Raw genomic sequence first — 25,352 nt, forward strand, 5'->3', positions numbered from 1 at the left:
TAACAGAAATTGAGAAAGAAAATTGAATTTGTTATTTCTTCCCTTGTGAGGGGCAAACTTAGGCTATAATTGATTAGGTCAAAGTTCACAACCTTCAAGAAAGAGTATTTGCCGTCAAGAGTGGAATTCAAACTTTACCGATGGTAACCCCCCCCCCCTCTGTCTTACAACACTATTCCTACCTCTTCTAGTACTACAGTCACGCGGACCAGCTACAGCTATTAATACTAGGGACGCCTGCTATTATTAATATTAGGGGTACTACAATGTGAGTGTGATGGTATATTACCCATATTTCCTCTCTTCTTCTCTCTCACCATATTCCCAGTCTCCTTCATTATCCCCCTTCCTCCTCCTCCTCCTCCTCCTCCTCTATTTCTAAGCACCGTCTAGTGACAAGAATGTTTGCATGCACGATGAAACGCCTCAAATATCTGCCATACCAGGGGGTGAGTCTGCAACCCGTTCTCGCACTTTCGTATAGTCAATATTGACTTATTAAATACGTGCATATGTGACATACTAATTTATTGTGAATATTTTACTTTCCCTTGAAAAGCTTCATAGAAAACTTATCTTAAAATACTAACTAGGTTAGGTAAGGTCGGTGTTTTCTATGAAGCTTTTCAAGGTAAACTAAAATATTCACAATACATTAGTATGTCACATATGCACGTATTTAATAAGTCAATATTGACTGTAAGAAAATGCGAGAATGGGTTGGAGTCTGGGATTGCGAAGGCTGCGCAATCGTCGTCACTTACGTTACCCGTGAAGCCGAAAAATATGTTTTTATGTGGCGCCGAGTAGTACTTCCAGTCGTGGTCGCCAAGGAGGAGGAGTTGATGGAGGCCTGGAACATGGCTTTCTGGCGGAGGGGTCCCTCCGGCCTCCAGCAGGAGCACCTTCCATTTCCCGATCTCCGCCAACCGCGTAGCGACGGCGCAGCCTGCAGATCCGCCACCAACTGTGTAGTTGGGAGGAGGAAAAAGAAAAATAGAGACCAGGGGAAAGTTTTGTTCAGTCTACCCTGGGGCCAGATTCACGAAGCAGTTACGCAAGTACTTACGAACGTGTACATCTTTCATCAATGTTTGACGGCTTTGGTTACATTTATTAAGCAGTTTACAAGCATGGAAAGTTCACAATCAACTGTTGTTATTGTTATAAACAGCCTCCTGGTGCTCCGGAGCTCATTAACTGTTTAATAATTGTAACCAAAGCTGCCAAAGATTGAGAAAAGATGTACAGGTTCGTAAATGCTTGCGTAACTGCTTCGTGAATCTGGCACCAGGATCCCGGTTTCCTCATACAGTTTCAGGGTGGGAGACGAACGAAAGGCACAAATAAAAAACAAAAATATCCAAATCCGCCAACCCCCCTAAAAAAATCCAATTCTGCCAACTATAAATTCAAAATCCGGCAAAAACAAATTCCAAATCCTCGAAGAAAAAATCTAAATCCGCCAACAAAACAAAACAATTCCAATCCGCAAAAAAAATCCTAATCAGTAAACAAAAAATCCAAATCCACCAACAAACAAATTCAAAATCCGCCAATCGCCCCCACCCCCAAAAATAATAAAATCTGCCAACAAACAATTCAAATCCCCAACAACAAAAATCGAAATCCTCAAAAATTAATAAAAAAGCAATCTACCCCAAAAATTTCATCACCTCAATAAACATACTTGAACTTGAGATGTTCCAACGTCACACAAAAGATGTATTATAAACTGCCCGAACCTAACCTTACCGAGGACCCATGAATCGAAAACGTGACAGCCCATTAATTTTGTGAACCACATCATCTTATGGCCGTTGGGGGGGGGATTATACATCTAAATGACAGGAGGGGGAGGGGGAGGAGAGAGAGAGAGAGGGGGAGGAGAGAGAGAGAGAGAGAGAGAGAGAGAGAGAGAGAGAGAGAGAGAGAGAGAGAGAGAGAGAGAGAGAGAGAGAGAGAGAGAGAGAGAGAGAGAGAGAAAGAGAGAGAAATACAGTACATAATAATAAACTTCAAAATAAACATGTGTTCAAAATACAGGCAAATAACTAAATTACTTGTAGATCCAGACACATTTACATAAAGATCAAGAGGGAAGCCCACCACACACCAAAGAACAAGGGACGACCCCAGCCAGCTTACCGACGACAAAGTCGTACTGGTCAATGAGCCTGGCGGAGGCGTCGTAGACGTGTTCACCAGCCTCCCGGATCACCACCAGCAGCAGCAGCCGGATCAGGGCCACCGGCACCGCTCGAAAGAACATCAGGGGCGAGGTCATCCTTCTGCCTAGGTCACGCTACCGCTTATCGATGATCGGGTTAGGCCACTCAATCGCTCCTTGAAGGTCAGGTTAGGCACCACTGTACTGCTCTTGTCTTCCCTGGAATAAAAATATTTGAATCAAAATAAAATTATGACGAGAGAGAGAGAGAGAGACTCCAATCATATGTACGATAGGCTTAACTGGGAAAAAATATATAATAAAACAAGACATTTAATAGAAATCCACCAGTACGAAAGACTATATAAACGCGATATAATAACGTAAATCATCAGATATATTCACCGAGAGGTGTATTATACTCCGCTTCTCGGTGTGAGCACTGAAGAGTAGTCTCTGCTCCTACGCCATGGTCAGTAAGCACTTGTTAGGTGCTTTATAACCCTTCAAGAGTTGATGAGTCTCAAGTCCAACACCAAACAAACCCTTTCAGGGATATTGCCATTGAGAAGCGTATCCTGATGTTTGGTGTATATTCACCGAGTGTTCACTGTAGCTCCTACAGTGTGTTCGGTGCTGAAGTATACATGCTGGTTGAACAGTAAGCAATTATGGTGGCTTTAATAACCATACAGAGGTTGATAAGCCTTGAACTCACTACCAGACCAAGCCTAAAATATAACATAATTAATATGCATTATCAATTATATTATTATCATTATCAATACACTCAGTATACTTTAGTTCTGGACTATATCCAGGACAAAAGTATACTTGCTGGTGGGCGACCTTAAAACCAAACAGTCGGACTAAAGACCAGTCCAACACGATTCAAAATTACATACCAAAACGCTAGAAAATAGTGGGAGTTTCTGTATGATCTGGGAGTTCACAGAGAACTAAGTTGCCAACTCATAGTTCACTGACGGTGACATATTTACCGGGTCATCCAGTCTTTCGCTTAAATATCTAGCGTGCTAGGTCAGCCCCGCCAAATAAGGGCGGCGCTGAAGAAATGTTCCCGCCATATTTTTATATTTTTTTGGCAGGGATATTCCTGTGCGGGGCCCTAAGCCGCCATATTGGAGCAACGTACCTAATTTCCCTAAATGTAGAAGTATGACCAACCCTAACTAACCTACACACATTTTTGTTATCTTTTCGGAGGTCATAAATACAGTTGATGCTATCTATCGGCAGGATAATGCACTATCGACAGGTTAGGTTAGCAGGAGTCATATGGTACATCTCATGCCATAATTGGCATTAAATTAACACTATCACGTAATATACAGGTGGTGCCATCTGTTGGAATGCAAATGAACTATCAGGAGGCCAACAGCAGCCCATAAGGCGGGTTGTTGTGCTAAAGCAGGTACTTCCCCCCCCCCCCACCTCCCTCCCGTGCTCGCATCTTATTGGTAGAAACTCTTTGTTGACATTCACCACAACAGCCAATCAGAAGCTTCAGGTAAACACACCACCCACCTAGTAATATCATCTCTGGTGTTCAGCACACTAAACCCGCTCATAACATGCTCTTGTAATATTAATATACACGAAACGTTATCTTTTCAACAATTTGAATTTGTTAATTAAGTGATAATTATTATTGTAGACATTAACAATTGTTGTAAAAAAAAAAGTCTGGCTACTCGACCTGTGACGTCATCAGTGGATGGGACCCCCCCCCACCATCACACCGCCCCATAAATTTAACTGCATAGAAACATCTGGGAAACCAAATCACAGACACTCAGAAGTAAGGAAGTCTAAGCAATAAAAGTTATGACGTTATTTATATATGAAACTGCTTATCAAAGCGCTTAAATCAGCAGACATAGCCCCTCTGCACAAGAGAGGGTGCAGACCATTAGCAAAAAATTATAGACCAGTTGCACTAACGTCCTACATAATAGAAGTATTTGAGAGAGTGATTCGGAGTCAGGTCACCAGTTTCATGGAGACCAATGACCTTCACAACCCAGGCCAACATGGATTTAGAGCGGGAAGATCATGCCTCTCACAGCTACTTGACCACCACGGCAAAATCACTGAGGCTTTAGAATAAAAACAAATGCAGATGTGGTATACACAGATTTCGCAAAGGTATTCGATAAATATGACCATGGAGTGATAGCACACAAAATGAGGTCAATGGGAATAACTGGTAAAATAGGACTGTGGATACTAAAGTTTCTGTCGAACAGAACACAAAGAGTAACAGTCAACCAAATAAAATCGAGTCCAAGCGCAGTTAAAAGCTCTATACCTCAGGGTACAGTCCTTGCACCACTGCTTTTCCTTATTCTCATATCAGATATAGACTCAAATACAAGTCACAGCTTCGTATCATCCTTTGCAGATGACAAATATCAACATGAAAATTACCTCTGTTGAAGACATTGAAAAACTACAAGCAGATATTAATAAAGTTTTTGACTGAGCAGCAGAAAATAACATGATGTTTAACAGTGATAAATTCCAGGCACTCAGGTACAGTAAACATGAGGACCTTAAATATAATACAGGGTACAAAACACAATCAAATCTGCCCACAGTAGGAAAGCATCATGTAAAGGATTTGGGAATAATGATGTCTGACGACCTAACGTTTAGGGAAGGGAGAGGAATTATTAAGGGAAACCGCCAAGCCATTGCGACTATATAGCACTTGGAAGGGGGTCAGGATGAGGATTTGGGATGTGTAAGGATTGGTGCCCAACCACTTAGACGGTCAGGGATTGAACGCCGACTTGCATAAAGCGAGACCGTCGCTCTACCGTCCAGTCCAAGTGGTTAGCATAACCAAGCAAATATTGCGTCAGCCAAAAAAAAATAATAAAGCACCTAAATTATTGAGAGCGTCTCGAAGCTCTCCAAATGTCCTCACTAGAAAGGAGACGAAAGAAACATATAATATACACGTGGAAAATACTGGAGGTCCAGGTTCCAAATCTACACAGTAAAATAACAACGTACTGGAGTAAACGATATGGAAGAAAATGCAGAATAGAACCAGTGAAGAGCAGAGGTGCCATGGGCACAATCAGAGAACACTGTATAAACATCAGAGGTCCACGGTTGTTTCACACCCTCCCAGCGAGCATAAGAAATATTGCCGGAACAACCTTGGACATCTTCAAGTGAAAACTAGATAGGTTTCTTCAAGAAGCACCATACGAACCGGGCTGTAGTGAATATGTAGGCATGCGATCTGCTCCAAGGAACAGCCTGTTGGACCAAACTCTCACAAGTCAAGCCTGGCCCCAGGCCGGGCTTGACTTGTGAGAGAACTTCCAGAAACCCATCAAGCAGGTATCACATCAATAACAAACCAGCAGTGTGATATAGTAATTGAGAGAATTAGGCTACCGTATTTGGCGAGTAACGAGTAGGCTGGGATATTGTTCCCTATGGCAAGTAGCAAGGAGTCTGGATTACCCATTGAGGTCTCTCATATCTGTCCTCCAAAATATGATCCATACATACGATATTAAGATAAATGAAGTCTATGAAATTACTTAAATACATGATTGCAATAATTACCAAACCGCTGAATATTATCGAAAATTCAAGTCTGACGTTCCTTTAGGCTATGTATTACATTCATATATGCCTCAGTAAACTATGCCTTTATGTTCTATTTTTTTGTTCCTGGTCAAGCAATGATTAGGCGACTTTGCCTTTGCTGTGACCTGTTCTCTATCTCTCTCTCTCTAAAAAAGTTGGCCAACACTACACCTAGTTTTTCGAACCAGTTGACCTGAAATTAGAATTAACTGTAATTACACTAATGTAATGTTGGATGTTAAGTTCAAGTTAATTATCACAGACAGTCCGTTCTCCCGAGTGTTCACAACCTCACTAAATTGTTGTACGAAAGTGCCCAAACCTAACCAACCAGAGGACCCACCGAGAGAAAACGGGACCTCCCGTAAAATTCAAGAGCCGCTACCAGTTTTGGTACATCAGTTTTTCGGCCTTAGGAAATTGTACGTTAAAATGCGATGTACTATTCAGGAGAACGAAAGGTAGCAATATCACGCTCTTAATCTTGATACAACAATATTCTTGCTACAGAAACGATATTACAGTCTACTCAATACTTGCGACATTTGATGATATTCTACATTAGTCGTTACTTGCATAAATGTGACACAGATATCGATATACCAGCCTATATGTTACTTACATGTGCCTGACACAGATATCGATATACCAGCCTATATGTTACTTACATATACCTGATACAGATAACGATATACCAGCCTATATGTTACTTACATATACCTGACACAGATATCGATATACCAGCCTATATGTTACTTACATATACCTGACACAGATAACGATAAACCAGCCTATATGTTACTTACATATACCTGACACAGATAACGATATACCAGTTACTTGCTAAAGTAACACGAGACAAATAATGCTGCTCCAGACTCCTTGCTACTTGTCATAGGTAACGATATCCCAGCCTACTCCTTACTTGCCAAATAACATAATATCCTAGCCTAATTCTCTGATTTACTATATATCACACTGCTGCTTTGTTTTTTATGCATATTGATAAATAGTTTCATATGTAAATAACAAATCATAAGTTTTATTGCTTAGACTTCATTACTTCTGTCTGTGATTTGGGTTCTTAAATGTTTCTATGCAGTAGGAGTTAAATTTTTGGAGCGCTGTGGTGGTGGTGGTGGTGGTGGTGGTGGTGGTGGTGGTGGTGGTGGGGGGGACCCAAGCCACCGATGACGTCACAGGTCGAGTAGCCAGACTTTTTTTTTTTTACAACAATTGTTAATGTCTACAATAATAATTTATCACTTAATTAACAAATTAAAATTGTTAAACAGTTACCGTTTCGTGTATATAAATATTACAGAAGCATGTCACGAGCGGGGTTTAGTGTGCTGAACACCAGGGATGATATTACTAGGTGGCCGGAGTATTTACTGAAGCTTCCGATTGGCTGTTGTGGTGAATGTCAACAAAGAGTTTCTACCAATAAGATGTGAGCACGGGAAAGGGGGGGGGGAAAGGTAGTTGCTTCAGCACAACAACCCGCCTTATGGGCTGCTGTTGGCCTCCTGATAGTGCGTTTGCATTCCAACAGATAGCACCACCTGTATCTTACCTGATAGTGTTTTTTTTTTTTTTTTTAGATATATACAAGAGTTGTTACATTCTTGTACAGCCACTAGTACGCGTAACGTTTCGGGCAGGTCCCTGGAATACGATCCCCGCCGCGAAGAATCGTTTTTTCATCCAAGTACACATTTTACTGTTGCGTTAAACAGAGGCTACAGTTAAGGAATTGCGCCCAGTAAATCCTCCCCGGCCAGGATACGAACCCATGACAAAGCGCTCGCGGAACGCCAGGCGAGTGTCTTACCACTACACCACGGAGACTAACACATGTAATATAAATTTAATGCCAATAGCTGGCATGAGATGTACCATTTGACTGCTGCTAACCTAACCTGTCGATAGTGCATTATCCTGCTGATAGATAGCATCAACTCTATTTATGGCCACCGAAAATATAAACAAAACAAAAAATTAAAGTGTGTGTACATGTACTTGTGTACATGACTCCTTCTGAAGATGTATTAATATACGAAAGTACTTAAGGAAATTCCTGTTTCAATTTTCCTCCGTGGTCTGACACGGTCACATTTTTAATCACGTGTTTGTGTTCGTGATTTACACACAATATATATATATATAATATTATGAAGCCGAATTTTCATGAAATATTATGTTTTTCATATATTATTCTTATGGAATGATACTGCTTGCCATTACATTCCATAGGATTTGAATATTTTTTACTTCGATTCAAAACTTAGACATATGAACAAACCTAACGTAATATAACTTAAGTTAGTAATTTATGTTCCTAATATAGATTATTTGTGTTAAAACAATTTCGAACAAATATTTGAAAATAACACAAATCATTCGGCTTTATAGCCAGACCCGAATTATTTGGCCTAGTATGCAAGATACAATTTGCCTAACAGGCCGAATGATTTTTTTTTATGTTCAAATATTACTTCTAGTAGTTTGTTCAGTGCAGTTGGGGTGTCATTTTATAATAGCAAGACGTGGTGATCAAGTCTCATAACATTCGTACCAGGGAGTGTTTTTACCGTACCAGTGAGTGTTTTTATCGTACCAGTGAGTGTTTTTGTCGTACCAGGGAGTATTTTTGTCGTACCAGGGGGTGTTTTTATCGTACCAGTGACTGTTTTTATCGTACCAGTGTGTGTTTTTACCGTACCAGTGAGTGTTTTTATCGTACCAGTGAGTGTTTTTGTCGTACCAGGGAGTGTTTTTGTCGTACCAGTGTTTTTATCGTACCAGTGAGTGTTTTGGTCGTACCAGTGAGTGTTTTGGTCGTACCAGTGAGTGTTTTGGTCGTACCAGTGAGTGCTTTTATCGTACCAGTGAGTGTTTTTGTCGTACCAGTGAGTGTTTTTGTCGTACCAGTGAGTGTTTTTGTCGTACCAGTGAGTGTTTTTGTCGTACCAGGGAGTGTTTTTTTATCGTACCAGGGAGTGTTTTTAATCGTACCAGGGAGTGTTTTTATCTTATCATAGTGTTTTTATCGTACCAGTGAGTGCTTTAATCTTACCATAGAGTATTTTTATCGTACCGTTATTGTACCAGTGGGCGATTTAAGATGTTAAAGTTATTCATTGAGTTCAGAAAACATTTGCAATGCTACATTTGGCATTTAATCCGAAGCATTTATGTTCCCTTCAGGTTGTAATGTTTTGGTTAAATTTGAAAACACGTTATTTTTGGGGGGATAATAGGGTTATAGATTTTGTTACGGCAGTAATAACACCACACAGGTAGATCTTTCAGCAAATGTCTAATGTTTGCAGCAATAACATTTGTGTCTTTAGAGCAGATAATATCTTCCGCTTATGTAGGAATGTTCATTATTATTTATACATCACAGGACTGAAAATTGTCAGCCAGAGTGACTATCTTGAGGGATACGAGGCTCAAAAAGACGAAAGAATCACTCATTTCGAGACGGCGGACAGAGACAGCTGTGTTTCTCAATAACCTCTGAGCCACTGTCAGTGGCCTTTCCTCAACCCTAAAACCGGTTAGTTGTTCTAAGATTAGCTCTCGATCAGCTGGTTCACAAGTAGTTTGAAGGTCAACGAAGGCCACATGATAGCTGTCTGATCAAATATTCAGCAACGGAAATCTGAGTGCTTCTCTCATTAAGAAACTTGTACAGGTTACGAGAAAGTTAACTTGATATTTTAATCATCAATGAGCCGATAATATTCCTCTCGCGACATACCACACCTACAGGGTGTTAATAAGATAGGTGTGTGTACTCACAGAATTCACAATTGCGTGATACATCAAATGAACAAATCCACAAGGGGCGTGATGAGGGTTCGAACCTACGTCCGGGATGATCCCAGACGCGCCTTAGTCGACTGCCCCACAACATGGTCAAAAGAATTGCCACTGTGAGGGCAGTAGCACTCCCAGTTCAAATTCTTTCAACCATGTCGTGGCGCAATCTACTAGACGAGTCTAGGATCATCCCGGGACGTAGGTTCGAACCCTCATCACGGCCCTTGTGGAGCTGTTCATAGATGTGTGTATCTCCCTCTGAATCCCCGTGTTACAAGTGTGTGTCCAGTGGTGGTACTTTATACAATACCCTCATAGAACTGAGCACAGTTCTGAGTTTAAAAAGGAATTAAATTATCGAGATCATCTGCCACTATTTCTCTACAGATAATTTGAAAGTTTAAGTGTCCATTATCAACACCAATATTATAAGAACACGTAGAATAGAGGAAATCATAAAAGGCCTATTGACCAATGCTAGACTGCTCCTATTTATATCAAACAAATTTACATTCACATCTAACTTACGTTTGAAACAATATATAGATGATGCATGTTCAGTATTACGTTTCTATATACCAGCTCAATAGCTTTATAGAATGTCAATAGCATGTCAACATGGAATAAAGGAACAGTCTGGCCTCTCCAGTTGCCACAACGGCCGGAAAAAAGGGTATTAAAACACCCGAACCCGAACTGAGCGACCCAAGAATTGATATCATGAATACTTGCGAGTAGCTGTGATTTATAGTACATCATCTTTTATCCGCTGGGGATTTTGACATCAAAATGCGATGTATTATTCGCGAGGCAAGATTGGGGTCGGGGAGTGGTAGACGAACTGACACACAGTAGCCTACGATCTCATTTAAAACAGGTTCGAATCACCTTTAAGTTGTGGATTCATGGATTGTGGATAATTGAAACACTGTAACAATACAAAAAAAAAATACAAAAATCCAGTGCTGGTCGACCACCATATATTTGATTAAGTTATCTAAATTCATTAGCTGCTAAATTCACAGCCGGCGTTGAGCAATTGATTAAATGAATCAGCCATTTTTGTATGTTTTATACAGCTCTGTTGAAATATATTTTTTTTACATGTGTGGACTTTATTCGTGTCAGTGAACCAGCTGGGGGTTAAAACGTCTGATATTAAAGCAGGTAGATATTATTAATTAAAGCAAGCTGATATTAAAGCAGTCACCTATTATGTCCGGTTCAAAGTCACAAGCAACTGCTAGCTCCGGGTCGGCAACATGTGTGCAACACTTGTGAACATACAAAATATTGTCTGAGAAATTGAGAGTATGAGGAGGTTGATATGACCTTTCACAATTAGGCTGGGATTTAGGCCAGGGGCTTTATAACCACTTTAACCGCCCAGATGTCTGGCTCTGGAACAGGTTATTCTGTGGCATTTCCATGTGTGTGTGCGTGTGTGTGTGTGTGTGTGTTGAGCTCTGTTCTTTCGGCCCGTCTCTCAACTGTCAATCAATCAACTTACTAACTACTAACTATTTTTTTCCCACACACGCACACACAGCCTCAGGAAGCAGCCCGTAGGAGCTGTCTAACTCCCAGGTACCTATTTACTGCTAGGTGACAGGGGCATTCTGGGTGAAAGAAACTTTGCCCATTTGTTTCTGCATGGTCCGGGAATCGAACCCGGGCCACAGAATTACGAGTACTGCGCGCTGTCCGCTCAGCTACCAGACCTTGTGTGTGTGTGTGTGTGTGTGTGTGTGTGTGTGTGTGTGTGTGTGTGTGTGTGTGTGTGTGTGTGTGTGTGTGTGCGTGCGCGTGAGTGCGTGCAGAGATCATGTTGTCACCATTGCTAGCGTGACCCAGGGAGCAGCCCCCCCCCAGGCCAAGCAAAACATGTAATATCAAAATTAAATTGTTTAAAACTACAAGGTGAAAAAATATAAAGAAATAATTGAAGTGGAGTTATTGAACTTAAAACGTAAGACAGTATTTTTTCAGGATCAAGGTGACATCAACACAGGATCAGCGTGACATCAACACAGGATCAACGTGACATCAACACAGGATCAACGTGACATCAACACAGGATCAGCGTGACATCAACACAGGATCAATGTGACATCAACACAGGATCAACGTGACATCAACACAGGATCAGCGTGACATCAACACAGGATCAAGGTGACATCAACACAGGATCAACGTGGCATCAACACAGGATCAACGTGACATCAACACAGGATCAACGTGACATCAACACAGGATCAACGTGACATCAACACAGGATCAGCGTGACATCAACACAGGATCAACGTGACATCAACACAGGATCAACGTGGCATCAACACAGGATCAACGTGACATCAACACAGGATCAACGTGACATCAACACAGGATCAACGTGACATCAACACAGGATCAACGTGACATCAACACAGGATCAACGTGACATCAACACAGGATCAGCGTGACATCAACACACGATCAACGTGGCATCAACACAGGATCAACGGGACATCAACACAGGATCAACGGGACATCAACACAGGATCAACGTGACATCAACACAGGATCAACGTGACATCAACACAGGATCAGCGTGACATCAACACACGATCAACGTGGCATCAACACAGGATCAACGGGACATCAACACAGGATCAACGTGACATCAACACAGGATCAACGTGACATCAACACAGGATCAACGTGACATCAACACAGGATCAACGTGACATTAACACAGGATCAACGTGACATCAACACAGGATCAACGTGACATTAACACAGGATCAATGTGACATCAACACAGGATTAACGTGACGTCAACATACGATCAAGTTTGGGCCATGTTTACGACATTGACGTTTGTTCAGCTCTAACTATCCCTGACCTGAACTTTATTTCCTGTTTCCAGTATTATAAGTTTTAAGTATAACAGATATAGAAACAAAAAAACATAATTAAAGAAAAAATGTTTCTGACAAACTCTTGTTTGCGAGAAATGCTTGTTGAAATAACTAAATAAAATCGAAATAGGTAAAATATGAATAAACTCCGTAATAAAAAAAAATAATGTACTCTTAATATATGCATGTTCGAGTACAAAGCTTTTTTTCTTCTCGACGCAAGGTTTTTAACCGATAAATAATTCAAATTTCGCGGTAAATCAATACATCTCAAATGGAAATATCTGACATGGCGCACTACTTTGTTGGGAAGGTCGGAGGACCAATATTTTATGAAGGGGTGTAACACGGCCGATAAATTGGCGGGAAAAATATATGAACCGTTTGCAATTTTGTTCCCAAAAGTTGCAAAACCTTTAACAGAACGTCGGATTACAAATAAGGTGATGATTATAAAGTCATTATACTCCTGAAATGTAGATGTTTATCTCTCAGAATGTTTGGTAATATGTTTATTGTTTGTGATGTGTGTCTATGTATGTATTAACACGATGTACTGAACGGGGTGAGAATAGCTTGAGCTACCTCATCCCTTTGTGTGTATTTTACCTCAATAAACTTATTTCAATTTCAATTATACTCCTGATCAAGTAATTAGTTAATGACTACATCACTCCGGAAGGCGGATCATTCCGTATAATAGCCTAACCTGTCGGTCAGAGGTGACAGAAACTGACCCCCAAAGGTAATCCTGTCCAACACATTTATAAACTCACTTGTATGACCCCTTTCCAGTGCTATGTAGTCGTAATGGCTTCGCGCTTTCCCCCTGATGACCCCTTCCCTTCAATGACGGGCTAATTTTAAATGTGTTACACTGAACAAAACATTGTAAACATGTCATGGCAGTCGTTTCCCAACCGTGTTCTGTTCCCGCGACTGGCCGAGACGTTTGGGCAAAATCTCGTTTCACCTGATGCCTCTCTTCACCTAGCAGTAAACAGGTACCCGGGAATTAGACAACTGTTATGGGATGCGTCGAAAAGACGGTCAATCGTTGTCTTACATGGGCCTCGATAAGGCTTATAGGCCTCTTCCTCTTCCTAACAAGGCAAATCAAACCATAAATTTCGTCTTAAAACAACAATAAAACAACTATTCAAACCTAAATGAAAAACCACCACATTTTTAATAAACCAGAACCGAAACCATTTCTATGTTCAAATCCACAAGGGCCGTGACGAGGATTCGAACCGAACATTTCTGGAGCAAAACTCCATTAACTTGCGTAACAAAAGTCTTAACAAAAGCAAGAACAAAAAAGTCCGCCCAGGATTTATACCACAAATACCATCAACGTGACCTAAATTTAAAAACGAATGAGACAGAAATATATATTTTTTTTCCGTCAAGATCAATGGTCACTCCGACTGAAATGTAGAACAAATAATTATCAGCTTAAACCTGTCTCCAATATAGATATACTTATTAATGTAAGTTTACACCCAGAAAGGTTGAGAGGTTGGCCTTGCAACAGCTGAACCTTTCTGCAACGCTAGTGAGGTAAAGGGTCATTGTTGAAGGGTCATTGTCGAGTCATTGTGGGGGGGGGGGTCATTGGTGGGGTGATTGTGGAGGTGATTTTGTGGGTCATTGTGTGGGGTGATTGTGTCGTTCTGCATATATGGATGGTTAGGTTGAGAGTGAGACGAGCCGAAGAAAGCTAGACTTATCTTTAAGTGTAGGAGTTTTTAGCGTTTCTATACATTTGAGGTATAAGTATCAGAAAATAGCACTTATCACCCAAGACAAAAAGTATTACATTGTAATGTATAACATCACCGGAAGAAAACAAAGAGCCCCTGAAGACCAAATGAGCGGTCACAGCACCAGACGAGTATATATCCTAGTTAGCAACTGTCAAACCACATCAATCAATTCTCAAAGCACTTCAATCAATCACCCTCTGTGGTTGAGTACTCTACAACTCACAGCACCGCTCCTGTGCCATGTAAGTTCACTACGGGCTCTCCATAGCCCGTGCTACTTGCCCCGCTCCTGTGCCAGGTAAGTTACGGGCTCGCCATAGCCCGTGCTACTTGGAACTGGTTCCGAGTAGCTGAATCTATAACAACAACAACAATCTACAACTCACTCCACTCTATATATGTAACAGATCTCTAACCCTCTCCAGAAGAAAATGTATATATGTCGGTTAGCATTGTATTAATGTATGGCCACGTCTGTGGTAGAAAAATGAAGTTAAAAAAGTCACAAACTTTTTTATGTGAAGTTAAAAAGTTATCGGTGGAGGTGGGTGGCGGGGGGGGGGGGGGGTGTGGGGGGGGTGTAGGGGAGGGGAAGGGATGGGGGGGGGGAATAGGACTGGGGGGGGCAAACCCCGTGGTTGCCGGAAACCTGCTAATCATCATACACATAATTTTGTATAATGTATAATGTTTTTGTATAATATTTTTATATAATGTTAGGTGGGACTGCGTCTTAATTAACATTTGTACAAAAAACTAGATTTTCCACTAGTATGCTGTCAGATATGTTTAACATATTTGATAAGCTTCCTCGTAATAAAATGCTGCAAGCTCTTAATCACTCAATTTTGCTTTCTTCGTAATGCGTAAATAAACTATCATAATATCCTCATCAAATTGGCAATTTATGTAGCAATCTACATAAAGTAATGTACTGTGAAGGTGATCGAACATGCTACAAGAACATCAAAGGAATTGTATTTCCGGAAGAAAGCAGTCCTGGATGACAAGTAGGTATTTTGTGATCATATTCACTATCGTCTGGCGATCGCGTTCACTATCGCCTGGCGATCATACACATTTATCGCCTTCGTGCGGCATCGTTTAAAGTATTTACTACGTCAGAATGGACAATTTCTACCGCACTCGCGTCAAATTTCGGCCACAGTAGCCTTCGCCATTCCTCTGATTATATCCACAACAACTAGCTGAATGCCGGACCCCCCCCCACCCCCACCCCCACCCCCACCACCCCCACGACCACCCCCACGACCACCCCCACCCCCACCACCACCACTACCACCCCCACCACCACCACGACCACCCCCACGACCACCCCCACCACCACCACTACCACCCCCACCAGTACTTTCACAAACTTGCTCCAGTCTTATGTCATCTGACTGCTGCTCTACTTTTTTGTGTAACATTATCTTGCATTTTCAATATAAATGGTCTCAATGCGTTTATCACATCGATTTCCCGAAGATATAACTTTCGAATTTAAATTTTGTTTCGTTCAACTTTGCATTTTGTTCATTCTGTATAAATCGAAAGAATACGTGATAATATAACAGTGTTCTCATCTGTTCAGGCGAGCGGTGTTATGGAATGATTATAGCTTGCCCCCCTATGGCTACTGCCTTCACCTGGAATGTCTAGAACTTGCCCTTATGGCTGCTACCTGCACCTGGAATATCTAGAACTTGCCCCTATGGCTACTGCCTTCACCTGGAATGTCTAGAACTTGCCCTTATGGCTGCTACCTGCACCTGGAATATCTAGAACTTGCCCCTATGGCTACTGCCTTCACCTGGAATATCTAGAACGTGCCTATTCACTCTTAATTGGTTTTGTTACTTCCTTAAGAGCACAATTCTTAAGAGACCTGCTACGGCCTGACTTGCTCATTTGAACCTTTTCATACCCGTTATATAATTAGCTTTGTGTTCTCAGTATTGTGTGGAACTTGCTGTACAGAGCTTCCAGGCCAGAGGTGACAAGACTTTCCTCTTGGCACCTCTGACCTGGAACTGGAACAGTCCAGTTTCCAGCATTGAACCAGAAAATATGACGAAACTAAGTCATTTTTTTTTTCAGGGGCCCCTTGTATTACTTACGAAGTGTTGAATCCTTCAGTGTATTATTCCTCAGTGTATTGTTCCTCAGTGTATTACTTGTAGGTGCATGCTTTCTCAGTGTGTTCATGAAGGAATGTGGTTAATAAGCGTCTTTTTCCTTCCTGCATTCGTAAATATTGTGTTACTCCCCAGCACATAACACTTTTCAGTATAACCCCAAAGTGTGCTACTCAGTGTGTTCATTCTCAGGGTGTCGTTCAGTGTCTTGCGTAATAATTTTTGTTTCAGGGTAGTCAGTGATACTTTCTGATTGGTTATGCCTCCAGAGTATGGAAAATGGCTCTTATTTCCCCCTCAAGCCTTACTTTGACCTTTGTCTCAGACAGCTTAGGGAAGACGTCTTAAAGGAGGCTGTCGACTCCTTACCTAGAGCTGTGACAATGTGTCATAGCTGTAAATAGCCTTCATGTATTTACCTGAAGAGTCTAAATAGCCTCCTTTACCTGAAGGAGGCTGTAAAAAGCCTCCCCCTGTTCAAGACGTCTTTACTAAGCTGTTTGAAGTAAAGTCTCCGTGGTGTAGTGGTAAGACACTCGCCTGGCGTTCCGCGAGCGCTATGTCATGGGTTCGTATCCTGGCCGGGGAGGATTTAATGGGCGCAATTCCTTAACTGTAGCCTCTGTTTAACGCAACAGTAAAATGTGTACTTGGATGAAAAAACGATTCTTCGCGGCAGGGGATCGTATTCCAGGGACCATAGGATTAAGGACTTGCCCGAAACGCTACGCGTACTAGTGGCTGTACAAGAATGTAACAACTCTTGTATATATCTCAAAAAAAAAAAAAAAAAAAAAAAAAAAAAAAAAAAAAAAAAAAAAAAAAAAAAAAGATTGAGAGGAATAATACTCATTTTCCTCAGTGAATCACACAAGAGTAGCACTCATCAGCAACACATATCTTAGATGACTGAATGAATGCAAGTGGCTCTTTCCTCTCATTCCAAGAATTGTGGTGGTTGTTTTTCTTTCATTTACTACAAAAACACTGCCATTTTTTGATGGCGTTGTGACTGGGGGCAGAGCAATAGTTGTTGGCCGTTGTGTGTATCCAATCCATGTAAACCAGTTCACCTTAGGAACTGGTTTACATGGTCGCCAGTTCATAGTATCTCTCAAGATCCCCGTCTGTAGCTCTAGTTACATTAAGAGTTTACCCTGTCTTATCATCCTCGCTTGCCAAGCTGAAGTTTAAGAAGAAATTACAAGCAAATTCTTACTAATGCTCTCCAAATCAGATTTTTTTTTGTTAGAAAGCAATAGTAGAGTGGTATTTCTCGTCGCGTTCGTCTGACAAAGCAGCCCTCAGTCTTGTTCAGTTGCCACAATGGACCCAAATTGTGAACTTAAACACCCAAACCTAATCTAACGTAACCGAGCGACCCGCGCATAGAAAACGTGGATATTTGTGCGCGCAGCTGTGATATATAAAACATCTCATTTTGTCCGATGATTTTCCAGACAAAATGCGGTGAATTATTCGACAGGACAGGTTGAATTCATAGAGTCTGAAGTGTGTGGTCAACCTCTAGTCTAGGTAATAACGAAGGACTTGTGTGTTGTTAACAATCTAGACAGTTTCGTTAGACTCTGCTCAACAAAGCAACAACTCGGACCATAGTTGCATAGTTACCGTTAAGTTATAGTTTAATTCATTTATTATGCACCCCATACCCATCCTGTGGGCGGTAGTGGAAAGGGTTACAGAGGCACATAGTGGGCTCAGGGCGTGGTGGTTTGTCGGATATTTCATGTTAGGCTTATAACGAGGTCTCCCCCCCCCCCCACTAGGTCGAACTAGTCCCCTCCCCAGGAAACAACCCCCACTAACAAGTATCTCTGGCAGTTGGCCTTGTATAGGGATCTAGATGAAGTCAAGTGTAAAGTGTGTGTGGACAAAGACAGGGACACACACTCGGACAAAGACAGGGACACACACTCGGACAAAGACAGGGACACACACTCCAACATTATATGGAAAGATGGTAGTAAAACTGAGCCATTTGGAGATCAATCAAAACTCACGCTGTATGACATGGCAAACCATCTTATTACTATAAGGATAAAACACATGACATCCTTATGCAGGCGATGAGTCACAATAACGTGGCTAGAGTAAGTTGACCAGACCACACACCAGAAGGTGAAATGACGACGACGTTTCGGTCCGTCCTGGACCATTCTCAAGTCGATTGTGAATAGTCCAGGACGGACTTTTATAGGTCAAATCTATACAATCGACTTGAGAATGGTCCAGGACGGACCGAAACGTCGTCGTCCCTTCACCTTCTAGTGTGTGGTCTGGTCAACATGACATCCTTGCACTGTATCCATACTTCGCTTCCAGTAGATAAACGACATATGAGATTAAGAAACAAGCAGTGTATTGTGAAGACTAATAATAACACCCAGCAGCTCCCCAATGACTATAATATCGCCACTACTCAATTATATATTAGCGATAAGACCTACCATTAATGTGTAATGATCAACTGTAAATATATAGCTCTTGAAATAGAACATTCACTCTAACTAGCCGACATTATAAGGTGTGAAGGATTGATGTAATTGTTTAGGTAATAATCTCCATTGAGGTCTGATAAAGACTTTTTGTGCCCTCTGTAAATCTTTCTTTTTTGCGCTACGGCTCACAGGATGAGTATGGGGTGCACAATAAACTCCTCCTGCGGCAACAATCTGACTTAAGTCCCGGGTCCCTATTTACTGCTAGGTGAACCGAGACATTAACTAACATTTACAGAGACATTACATCACAGTTAATTACATTAACTGAGACAATTACACGAACCGAGACATTAACTAACTGACGACTGTTTCCTTGGCAGGAAACACGCCCAACCATTTCTGTCCCGTCCGGGATTCGAACCCCCAACCATCGAAAAGTAACCCAACTGTACTACCGAGGCGCTGGAAAGGATGAGGACCAAGAGCTAAAATATAAAGACGGTTGAAGAAACGGTTCCTAAAGACATCTTATAGACCATTAGGGATCGAACACCAATTAGCAGCAAATAATGTAAATCACAATAGCCTGGTGTATCTACTCGAGAACCCTTGGAGCAGGACGGGTATCGATCCAGCGTCCTGGGTGCTTCCACCCGAGTGCGTTAACCCCTGGACAACGATATGTCCTTCACGATCGTTAGCATATCATGGTGCACGGGTTAAAGCGTGCGTCTGGGTGACACCGGACGCTCACTAGAGTTCACTCATTCGGTAAATATTCTGCGGTCTTATTCTTCAAATATTACCACAGTTTGTGGGGGTCTTCTGAAACTTGTAAACTATGTGCTTGGCCCGGGGTATCTCGGCCCACGTGCTTGGCCCGGGGTATCTCGGCCCACGTGCTTGGCCCGGGGTATCTCGGCCCACGTGCTTGGCCCGGGGTCTCTCGGCCACGTTCTCACGACCACGTGAGATATATGGAACAAAGGCCGAAAGCGAAGCACGCTTAAAATTATTATTATTATTTAATGTAAATCAGTTGTAAACCTCGATAAAAGTGTTTTGATTAAAAACAGGTTCCTGTACTTCTGTAAAAAGTACAGGAACAAAACTCCTGTAAAACACAAGTTTCTGTACTTCTGGCGGGATTAACTAATCATTTGGCCGCTGTTGACGAAGCTGGCCTGAATATGTACGAGTGAGCGACCATAGCCCCGAGGATCCCTTGTGTGTACACAATGACTTCCACGGGATTGTGACGACCGTTCCAGCCCCGCTCCTGTGCCGGGTTAAGTCCACTACGGGCTCACCATGGCCCGTGCTACTTGTAACTTTTGGTTCCGAGGAGCTGAATTTAAAAAACAACAACATTGTGATGACCTTGGTCATAGGGAAGGAGACGTTCTTACGCCGGGAAGGATGACGACCTTGCCCCGGGAGGAGGGGGAGGACCTTTAGTATGCTGGGCACAAAAGTATATTTTGCTTAATATTGAATGCAAGTCTTTTTTTATTGACCTTAATTCAGTTTTCGACGCAGTTAATGGTGAAATTGTAGTATTGCAACTAGATGTGTGTGTGTATGTTTACTATTTGTGTCTGCAGGATCGAGCTCTTAGCTCTTGGACCCGCCTTTCTAACCGTTGGTTGTCTATTTTACCAACTCCTGACCTATTTTTACCCCTCTACCATATCTAATACATATATTTCACACACACACATCCCTAGGATGCATCCTGTAGCAGCTGTCTAACTCCCTGGTACCTATTTACAGCTTGGTGAACAAGTGCATCAGGTGAAAGAAACTGTCCAATTGTTTCTGCCTCGACCGGGAATCATACCCGAGGCCCTTAGGACTACGTTCCCCAGAGTCCAGGAAGCCTGCGAGGACCTGTGTGTGTGTGTGTGTGTGTGTGTGTGTGTGTGTGTGTGTGTGTGTGTGTGTGTGTGTGTGTGTGTGTAAGATTATACTCTGTCATATGTACCTATGAATCTGTATATGAAATTCTCCTTCATCTCTTCACTTCTGAGTGCATTACGTTAATTTAATAATCTGACATTGAAACAATTCTTTCCAATATCTTTGTGGCTCATTTGTGTACTTCTTGAACCACTTAATAAAAATAATTACTCCTTATCTTCCTTATTAATTCCCCTGCGCACGTGTGTATATGTGTGTGCGCGTGCGCGCCTGGGTTTTATATTGAGAATGATTAACCGAACGCTGAGAAAAGCGGGCGAGATCCGTAAGCATTAGTGATACTCCAAACGGTACACGTTTTCTGTTTGCCCTGGTGGACCCAAACACAGTGGTGGCACTCGGCACCCAGAAGTGCCCACTTTAACAAAAGCACTAGTCAAGTACCGGGTTGTTGGAGGTGATGACAACGGTGGCTGAGGGCAGCAGCAGCAGCAGCAGCAGCAGGAGAGGAGTAGCTGGAGGTTGGAGAGAAGTCTCTTGACAACACAGTGGAGAGACACTTGGATAATCCAGAGAGCCGAGAGGTGAAGGTACCCAACGTCTGTATTGCGGCCGCGCTGGCGATATACTGAGGCAGAGATCCGGCCTTTCTTGCCACGAAGTCGCCGCTGACCTTGTTGCAGCGACCGAGAGGGCCGTCTTAAGAGCATTATGGCCCTCTGGACAAACCAGTGTGCTGTGGCACCTACGACAAAAACTCACAGGAATAAAAATTAATGGTCGATAATATTAAGCATGTATTTGATTGTCATTCCAACAAAACTGGCGTTGAAAGACGATGAGTCACAATAATGTGGGTAAAGTATGTTGACCAGACCACACACTAGAAGGTGAAGGGACGACGACGTTTCGGTCCGTCCTGGACCATTCTCAAGTCGATTGTCGACTTGACCATTCACAATTACCGTCCTTGGACCATTCACAATCGACTTGAGAATGGTCCAGGACGGACCGAAACGTCGTCGTCCCTTCACCTTCTAGTGTGTGGTCTGGTCAACACTGGCGTTGAAACATTTAAAACATGCTGTTGAGCAGGAACTAATCAACATGATTCAAATTTTGACCAATTCACAAGACTAAAAAACACAATAATACTGCCCAATCACTTGGGCTTGGACGGTAGAGCGACGGTCTCACTCCATGCAGGTCGGCGTTCAATCCCTGACCGTCCGAGTGGTTGGGCACCATTCCTCCCCCACCCCCCCACCATCCCATCCCAAATCCTTATCCTGACCCGTTCCAAGTGCTATATATATTATGATGACCTATATTAATACACAGAGACGGCACCACTCCCGTGCCAGGTAATTCCACTACGGGCTCACCATAGCCCGTGCTACTTGCCCCGCTCCTGTGCCAGGTAAGTTACGGGCTCACCATCGCCCGTGCTACTTGGAACCTGTTCCGAGTAGCTGAATCTATAACAACATATATTAATAGGTCATCATAATTCAGGACTTTGTAATACATATTAGCCAGATGTTCACACTTTTTCCTTTAGTGCGTGAGAAGCAATGGTATTAAATTCACTGAAGAAAGAAAACAGATTTCAGGTCTGTGAATAAGCCTCTGCACGTTTTGTCCGTTCAAAGATTACAGTGTCCAGAATAGGTTATCTTGAGGTTATCTTGAGATGATTTCGGGGCTTTAGTGTCCCCGCAGCCCGGTCCTCGACCAGGCCTCCACCCCCAGGAAGCAGCCCGTGACAGCTGACTAACACCCAGGTACCTATTTTACTGCTAGGTAACAGGGCCATAGGGTGAAAGAAACTCTGCCCATTGTTTCTCGCCGGCGCCTGGGATCGAACCCAGGACCACAGGATCACAAGTCCCGCGTGCTGTCCGCTCGGCCGACCGGCTCCCCAGGGAGCAAAGTTTCCACCTTAAATTTTTCGGTTTTAATGAAAGTATATCTTCTACTGACCCGTCATATCTACCGAGACGCACACTTCGTTATCGTTCTCGTTTTTTCCCATCACTGTAATCTGTATCTAGACACACTCTTGGCTTTGAATTTATATTCACTAAATTTATCTCTAGTTTCCTGAAGATAGGTTTTCATGGACTCAAGAAGATACGTGGCAACAAGGCTGTTCACAGCCTTGTTGAGAGCCGGTCGGCCGAGCGGACAGCACGCTGGACTTGTGATCCTGTGGTCCTGGGTTCGATCCCAGGCGCTGGCGAGAAACAATGGGCAGAGTTTCTTTCACCCTATGCCCCTGTTACCTAGCAGTAAATAGGTACCTGGGTGTTAGTCAGCTGTCACGGGCTGCTTCCTGGGGGCTGAGGCCTGGTCGAGGACCGGGCCGCAGGGACACTAAAGCCCCGAAATCATCTCAAGATAACTTCAAGATAACAGCCTTTGATTGCAGGCCCTTGTTTGTTTTTGTTCATTCTTTCTAGTATGTCATTCCAAAGAATTGTGAGAAAGATTGTTTCTAGGTTTTCCATTTTTTTTTTTTTTTGCTCAATTCTTCTGCCTCTCGCCTTGTATTCACTTGCTGTTCATCGTCAGCTGATAAGAGAATCCAGTGCGTGTTTTATTTTTTCGACCCCCCCCCCATACAGACCATGAACAGGATCAGTATGTGCTGACCATATTGTGTCAAACAAACGCTTGACAACACAATATTTTCCCAAAGATGTCAATACATTCCAGCGATGAGTAGAGCCAACAAAAAAAAATTAATACAGATGCTGTTACCTAGCAGTAAAATAGGTACCTGGGTGTTAGTCAGCTGTCACGGGCTGCTTCCTGGGGGTGGAGGCCTGGTCGAGGACCGGGCCGCAGGGACACTAAAAAGCCCCGAAATCGTCTCAAGATCTCGTCTCAAGATGCTGAACAAAGATAAAGAATTTGACACAGTGTGTAGACAACACTCTGCTGCTTTTACTCCCACCAAGTTCAGGCTGTGTCCAGCACAGGGGACATAGATGGCGAAACTCATGAAGTTGATACTATACTACTTGTGTAAAGGAGGAAATGTATATGTTTATGGGAGGGAGCCGGTCGGCCGAGCGGACAGCACGCTGGACTTCTGATCCTGTGGTCCTGGGTTCAATCCCAGGCGCCGGCGAGAAACTTTGGGCAGAGTTTCTTTCACCCTATGCCTCTGTTCCCTAGCAGTAAATAGGTACCTGGGTGTTAGTCAGCTGTCACCGGCTGCTTCCTGGGGGTGGAGGCCTGGCCGAAGACCGGGGTGCGGGGACTCTAAAAAGCTCCGAAATCATCTCAAGAAGATCTCTCGGAATGTTCGGTAATATGTTTATTGTTTGTGATGTGTGTCTATATATATGTATTAACACGTTGTACTGAACGGGGTGAGAATAGCTTGAGCTACCTCATCCCTTTGTGTGATTTTTACATCAATAAACTTATTTCAATTTCAATTTCATTAAGTTGATAAATCCGTGCTTGCAATCCAGTATAACGTCCAGACATATTTGAGGCACAAACTGCCGTGAGACTGACCACGGCAGTTTGATAATGAGAACAAAATTCCACTAAGAAAATCCACGACGGTGTCTGTTAGATCCATTGCTCCTTGAGAAAAGATGGGGATGAACATCAAGAAACGTTCCACAGACTCGCAGCCTTTAATGTGTCGGACAGTAAATGTCAGTTGATCTGTTTGTAAGACGTCTGGAATGGAATCTACACTTAATGAATAATACTTTGACACTTTTACTTCTTCAAGAATAGTACAAAGAACCTGTTGTCCCATCAATTCAATAAATTCCCCCAGAAATATTTTCACATAAATATAACGGATTCCCTTTTCCAGGACTTTCATACATTTTGAGATGTTCTTCCAAGAATGGGTCAAATTCATTCAGCAGCTCTTGTATAACTAAATAGTTGGCAGTTTTTGCTGACCCAATAATCTGATTTTCTCCACAAAATGGCAAACCTATAGAGGCAAGAAAGCGAATTATAGAAGCCACATGTGTCGATACTTCATGCCAATATTCCTGCTCCGAGCGATGGTTATCTTGAGGTTATCTTGAGATGATTTCGGGGCTTTTAGTGTCCCCGCGGCCCGGTCCTCGACCAGGCCTCCACCCCCAGGAAGCAGCCCGTGACAGCTGACTAACACCCAGGTACCTATTTTACTGCTAGGTAACAGGGGCATAGGGTGTAAGAAACTTTGCCCATTGTTTCTCGCCGGCGCCTGGGATCGAACCCTGGACCACAGGATCACAAGTCCAGTGTGCTGTCCGCTCGGCCGACCGGCTCCCTCAATGGTGCTCAAGTAACAAAGAATGTACACCTCCAGTTTCTTTATGCCTTATCAAATATGCTGTAATGCACTTCCGGTGTTCTTCTCCATGTTCATGTTCTACAAAAACATTGCTGTGCTTCCAGTCATTGAACCCCAGTGTAGCAAAGGGAGATTCTATCTTGGACAACAGGCGATATACAACTCGGTACAAATAACTTTGGGATGGTGCAACCCGTTCTCGCAC

At 42.6% G+C, this 25,352-nt stretch overlaps 1 protein-coding gene across 3 annotated transcripts in view; it reads right to left on the reverse strand.

Annotated features, from left to right (window-relative positions):
• Positions 1–25,352, reverse strand: part of LOC123762457 (glucose dehydrogenase [FAD, quinone]) — a 134,833-nt gene that overhangs the window by 16,509 nt on the left and 92,972 nt on the right. For all 3 annotated transcript variants that reach the window (XM_069324884.1, XM_045748969.2, XM_069324893.1), the window contains 2 exons: positions 2,149–2,389; positions 765–967 (listed from right to left, as the gene is read on the reverse strand). In XM_069324884.1, coding sequence (XP_069180985.1) covers positions 765–967; positions 2,149–2,287 — 342 coding nt within the window. In that variant the 5' untranslated portion in view covers positions 2,288–2,389. The remainder of the gene's footprint in view (positions 1–764; positions 968–2,148; positions 2,390–25,352) is intronic.

Source organism: Procambarus clarkii, chromosome 2 (assembly GCF_040958095.1).
Source record: "Procambarus clarkii isolate CNS0578487 chromosome 2, FALCON_Pclarkii_2.0, whole genome shotgun sequence".
Taxonomy (NCBI): Eukaryota; Metazoa; Arthropoda; class Malacostraca; order Decapoda; family Cambaridae; genus Procambarus; species Procambarus clarkii.